Below are 6,198 nucleotides of genomic sequence, written 5' to 3'. Positions count from 1 at the left end.
AAAATATCGCGTGAATTTTCCACCCTAATAAATAACCCTCATCCCCCTTAGGCCTTAGCACACAAACAAACACATCTAAACCAAAATTCCAACTCATCAATCTCATACACATCATTAACCCACCATTCCCTACCGTTGGATCAACTCCAATCCAACCATCACAAACAAACAAATATCATCTCCTCCATAAATAACCCCATCCCCATCTCCTCTTTCACCTCATACAATTATTTCCCTTAATATCATAATATTATATATTATATTATATTATTATAATAATAATATATTATCAATCAATAAATCTAATCACAAAAATATTATTTTTCCCAAATTAAAAAAATACCCTAAAAAAAAAAATCCCAATCTTTGTTTCTCTCTCTATAATCAATGGACCCATCAGTGGCTCAAGCAGCTGCTTTCGCTGCTCAATTCCACCAACCACCACCACCACCGTACCAACAACCGCAACAATCACCGTACTCCGCCGAGTTATACCCAACTCCGGTGGCCAACTCCACTCCTTCCCATCCCTCTTACGCCGAGGTAATTGATTATTAATTAAATTAATTACCCCAGATCTCGTTCATTTGTTTACCTTTTTTATTCTTTGTTTCGACTCGTAATTTATTTGTTTATTTGTTTGTTTACAGATGATTACGGCGGCGATATCCTGGGAGAATTCACAAGGAAAAGAAAGTGGGTCAAGTAAGAGAGCTATAGCTAAGTATATTGACCGAGTTTACACTAATCTTCCACCCACTCACTCGGCCTTGTTGACTCACCACCTGAAACGGTTAAAAACCGCGGGTCAACTCGTTATGGTTAAAAATTCTTACCAACTACCTTCTGTTGCTACTAATTTACCCAGATCTGTTGAACCACAACAACCTTATGAATCACAACCACCTTATGCTGCACCTTCTGTAGTTGATCAGTCGGATACGGGTACGGTTACGCCGAAGCGTAAACCGGGTCGTCCACCTAAGCTTAAAACACCCGTGTCTGAACCGGTATTTGTACCGGAACCGGTTTCTGTTTTGGGTCCGGGTTTGGATCAGGTTGTGGAGAATGGGTCGAGTTTGGGGAAGAGGCGTAGAGGAAGGCCGGCGAAGGAGAGGAATCCGGCGGTTGAGGTTGTCGTACCGTTTGTAGCGCCGGTGGCTGACGTGGCGGTGGTGAGTAATGGACAGGTGGGGAAGAGACGTGGGAGGCCGGCTAAGGTGAAGGCGGTGGTGAATGGGGGAGTGGCGGCAGCGGCGAGGGTTGGGAGAGGGAGAGGTAGACCAAAGGGTGTTGGGAATCTTGGGATGAAGGTTGGGGGTAGTAATGTGATGGCGGTCGTGGCGGTTGAGAAGAAGAGGGGGTGGCCTAAGGGGAAGAAGAGGGGGAAGAGGGTTGTGAATGGGAGTGTGGCGAAAGGTGTTGGTGCTGGTGTGGGTGTGGTGAAGAGGCGTGGGAGGAAGCCGAAAGGGTTTGGGCTTGGAGTTGGTGTTGGTGTCGGGGTTGGGATGGGAGGTGTGATGAAGCGGAGGGGGAGAAAGCCGAAAGGGGTTGGGGTTGTGAGTGTGGGTAAGGTGGAGAAGAAGGTGTATAATGGCAAGCGTAGAGGGAGGCCTAAGAAGGTTAGTGTCCCTTGATTTTTTCGATCCTTGTGTTGTGTTTTGGTTTTATGTTTGAATTTTGGATTTCGAATATGTGATTAGCTCGTAAATTGCTCAAATAAGGTGGTGTGTGTGTGCAATGTTTTTGTTTCATACTTTCATGCAATGCATGGCTGCACGGATGAACGGTCATTTGTTGATTTCAATATTAGTGATACACTGATATCGGCTCTTTGTTTGGCGAGCTAAATTAGTTAGTAATTTTATGTTTTGGTGAATTAGTTGGAGTGGTAAAATGGACAAAAAAATCCAGATAAATTTGCGTAGCGATAAGCAATGGAGTAAAAATCTTCCAAGTGACCGGCTCACTTGTAGTAAATGTGAAAAATTTGAATTTGATTTGCGGTATTTCTGTTTTCTGTCTAAAAAAAGATGAACTCGTGCCTTGCAAATATTTTGTGGTTCAGATTTTATATTAGTGCTTCTTATCGATGTCTTAGTTCTGAAAATGGATGCTAATTTAGGTTAACTAATGGAATGCTTTGCTGTGTGTTGTCAAAATATCTTATGTGTGTGAGTATTATTCTACTACGAGTATGTTTCCAAGGGTTTATATGAATGGATGCTAATTTTGGTTAAGTATTATTCTACTTAGCTTTGTATAATTGTACATTTTCGCTCAAAATTTCTTTTTTGGGTGACTCTAGTACTTTTCACAGAGTCTCCGAATTACACAAGATAATAATATATCTTCTGTTATGAATTTCAAAAACCTGTAAAATTGAATTGCATAGGCGGATAGCATGCAAATTATTTCACTTTTTTTTTTTACTAGAAGCTGGTTATGAATTTGCTAATATTCTGTTGGAAACTTGATAATTTGCTAATGTTCATGAATTTCGTTATCTAAAAGGAGTAGATGTGTAGTGTTTATTTGTTTATTCTTCACTAATTATTCGAAGGACTAGATATGATGTGTTTGACATAACGTGCTTACATTTGTGAGACGGTGAGACTGTGTTTGGTAGTAATTGGTACATTGGATTTCATGCTTATTCTCTCTTGATTTATTGCTACTTGCTTGGAATTCTTTAAACTCCATGCAACTTTGTCGTATTTAAGCAGTGTACATTCATACCCGTCTACTCTATGGATGCCTTTGCCTTAACATACCGCTGTCCTGAAATCTAGCCATAAATTTAAGTATTTTCATTGTGGACTTGATAATTCTTATTTGGCAAATTATGTTCAATTTTTGAGTTCTTTGATTTGTGTGAGTGTTTGAAGAGTTAGAATAGAAACTTGAGTGGTCTCGTTGGAAAGTCTTATACGGAGTAATCAATTATTGAATTACCACATTTTAGTTTTACTCTTTTACCAAAACAATCGCTTACACTTGTCAAATGATCAATAATGATCAAAATTGTGTTGCCAACTAAAAGGTTCATCGTTGATGATGAGACACCAAACAATATGAAAAATTGTCAATACAATGTTTATTGGCGGTATTAAAAAAAATTTCAGTTAACCTTAGTGTCGGAGTAAAGTGGTCTCTTGAGAATCTCATCACGAGACCGTCTCATGTTAGAATGTGTGTAAGCACTTTCTAATGTGTCGAAAGTCTTAAACGTGCTTTTATGCAATTAATTGTGCTGTTATTTTCATTTGTTATGTGTAACCTTTATTATATTTATGCTACTCCATATTTATTTGGCCATTGTATATTTGTATGCCAGAAGTGTAACCTACCTTTCTAAGTAGAAATTGAAACGAACGCTCTGTTCTAATTTGAAATTTAGTTGCTTTGGTTTGTTAGCTTCAGTACGTACGGGCACCTCACATCATATTCATGTTAACTTCACCATTGTGGATAGTTTTATCATTTCTATTAAGACATAAACCTTCTTTAGTGCGAAAAATAAGGGTCCGTGGAGAATTGAAGAGTAGGATGTATCAATCACATAATGTACATAGCACTCAAAAATGCACCTGAGTTTATTTTGGAGTATTATCTTTTTGTACATGCAAGATTTCATATCTCTATCTTAGGCTTGATCCAATTCCTAGAATTGATCATCACGATTTAATTTCTATCTTTCCATCGTAAAGGCAACCTATACAACCTCATCATACAATCACAATAACCCCTTACCATTGTCACATATCTCTGACTTTTACTTATTTATCACATGTTAAATCTTTTTAAAATAAAACGTTATTGTTCCACAATTTCTCATATTGAAAATACAAATTCGTGACCTTATATTGAGAATACAGATTTGCGTAAGAAAATACCTTGTCTTGTGTCTATGTCTCTATGAGGCACTCACTTTCACCTCGTGCCTTGTCACCACTTGCGTTTGCTGTCTAAAGCGCCTCATGACTTTTAAAACTAAGCTACGTATCAAAGTCCTGAAAATCACTATTACCATTTACCAAGTACTATGATAGATACGTAAGTGTTATTTTCATGGTCAGCGTAAATAATATATGATGTCAGGAAGTGCTTACCTTGTGCATGCAACTATGCAAGTCACAAGGTGCAATTTCCCTCCATTTTTCTGAAGTACGTGATGCCAACATGTTTTGCCTTCCGTTAGAATCAAAAAGAGTTTATATTAATGTTCCATTTATTGTATGTTTTTGCTAGACGGCTATTGTGAAGCGCACAGATGGGCAGGGTCAAGAGACGGCCAATGAAGATCTGCTGAAGAAACTAGAGGATATGGTAATATTTCCTTTAACGTCATTCTTATGCCTGATAAAACAAACCTCCTGACGTGCATGAGCTGGCCGAAAAGTGGGTCGACCTCAAACAAAAATATTAATAAACCCAATAGTCGAAACTTGTAATCACTCAACTCAATCTTTAAACAACCTGAAATTATTTTAACCCAAAATGACCTGACAAGAGCGTCACCAAAACGACTTTTAAACTAAATTGGGCGGGGCCGCAGGGCAATTTGGAGGGAAAGGGAAGGAAAGGATTTGCCGGGGGGGGGGGGGGGTAATTTCGTTTGTTGGTTAGCAAGATGGATGAGAGATTTATAGGGGAATCAGGGGAGGGAAAATGGATCCCTCCGTTTCCCTCCTACATTGCGTGTGATGACTACCCGTCCTTTCTCCCTCCCCTTCTCGTTCCTTCCCTTCCAACTTTCCAAGCCCTTCTATCCAAACAAGGCTGTGAGCCTGCGATGACCCAACCCAACACGAATAACTAATTTGCTAATTGCTAGCATTTCTACTCGTTAGTCATTAGCTACATAAATAAACATACTTTTTCATGCAGCAATTGAAAATCAGAGGTGCTGTCGATGTACTCAAGCCTGTAGTAGCCAGTCAGAGTGAGCCTAATGCAATAACCGCACTGCAACAACTTGAAGAACTCTCAGCTATGGATATAACTGCATCTACAGCTCTTATCGAGTCACCCCTGATGACTACTGTGCCTATAGATATGGTGGCCCCACCAGAAAGTACATCTGAGCCCGAACCTTTAGCTCCTCCTTCAGCTCCAAGTATGGCCTTTGATGAAGCCCCGGAAATGAGCATGCCCTCGCCTTTCAGTATGAGTGGTCCTGGCATCGAGAATCAACAGCCAATGAGTTGGATCCAATCCTGATAAACACAATCGTGAAGGTTGTCGAGGTTATGTTAATTAGGGTTAGTGCTCATTTAAATGGGAAGTCATTTATGTGTAGAGGACACCTTATCTAACTGTTTATGTTGTAATTGATGTTTAAGATGGAATGTATGTTCATTTAGTGTTTGAATTATGCGACAATTTCCCGAATTCTGTATTTGGTAGCAGAGGTGTATTAGTGAGTCGATGAGTAAAACTTTGTTATTACTCAGTATCTTGCAACTGTTATTCATACCGAAGGGTTGTGTTTAAAGACCTAGTACATGGGTCATTCGGGTCCGTGATTACTATAGTCTGGTTTGGGTTATTTTTGGTTTATGAGGTATTGTTTTGTCATTTTGGGTATGGTTGAACAATTCAACAATATTCGGGAAACACTAGAAGATTACGAAGTTGAAACTTGAAAGACTTTCTTTAGGGTAAGATTATTGGTAGTCTTGAGACAAGACTTTGGTGAGTCTTAAGACAAGACTCACTCAAAACTACATATAATCTATCATACTTTTAATAAAATCTTGACAAAGTCCTAATTAGTCTTAGAAATCCAAGACTCAATTTAACTCTACATGAGTCTTGACCCCACTATTAAAAGAAGACATCGAATGAAAGAATGACAAGTGTTATATTATTTTTGTTCTTTTTTTTCTTAAACCCCACATTTTCTCAAGTAAAGTGAAAAATTTCTCAAGTAAAGTGAAAAAGTAGAGTCTGAGGTGAGTCTGACTGATAATGTATAAAGTCTGAGGTGAGTCTGAACAATAAATAAATAATAAAAGTTAGTGAAAAACTGATGTGGCAGAGTCTTAAGACTTTGGTGAGTCTGACTGATAATCTCACCCTTAGTTCTTCGATTTAGATTGACAGGCGGGTTGAGATGGAAATCGAAGGTTAAAAATAGGTAGGTCATATAGTCGTGCACTCGTGCTCACATTGTGTCTTTAATTCAAATATGAA

At 38.7% G+C, this 6,198-nt stretch overlaps 1 protein-coding gene across 1 annotated transcript; it reads left to right on the top strand.

The window, feature by feature from the left end:
* Window positions 1-216: 216 nt before the first annotated feature.
* LOC141605163 (uncharacterized) lies at window positions 217-5,458 on the top strand. Its single transcript, XM_074423833.1, has 4 exons — window positions 217-543; window positions 651-1,622; window positions 4,252-4,329; window positions 4,891-5,458. Exons 1-4 carry the CDS (start codon window positions 388-390, stop codon window positions 5,221-5,223), a joined length of 1,539 nt encoding a protein of 512 aa, XP_074279934.1. The 5' UTR covers window positions 217-387; the 3' UTR covers window positions 5,224-5,458.
* Window positions 5,459-6,198: the final 740 nt, after the last annotated feature.

Source organism: Silene latifolia, chromosome 10, assembly GCF_048544455.1.
Source record: "Silene latifolia isolate original U9 population chromosome 10, ASM4854445v1, whole genome shotgun sequence".
In the NCBI taxonomy this organism is placed as follows: Eukaryota; Viridiplantae; Streptophyta; class Magnoliopsida; order Caryophyllales; family Caryophyllaceae; genus Silene; species Silene latifolia.
The sequence above is the reverse complement of the archived record's forward strand: the minus strand, read 5'-3'. Positions and strand labels throughout refer to the sequence as shown.

Coding starts and splice junctions, on each gene's coding strand:
- LOC141605163 (XM_074423833.1), top strand. CDS start 388: ATGGACCCATCAGTGGCTCAAGCAGCTGCTTTCGCTGCTCAATTCCAC. Junction 1,623..4,251: donor GTAGAGGGAGGCCTAAGAAG/GTTAGTGTCCCT, acceptor TGTTTTTGCTAG/ACGGCTATTGTGAAGCGCAC. Junction 4,330..4,890: donor TGAAGAAACTAGAGGATATG/GTAATATTTCCT, acceptor TTTTTCATGCAG/CAATTGAAAATCAGAGGTGC.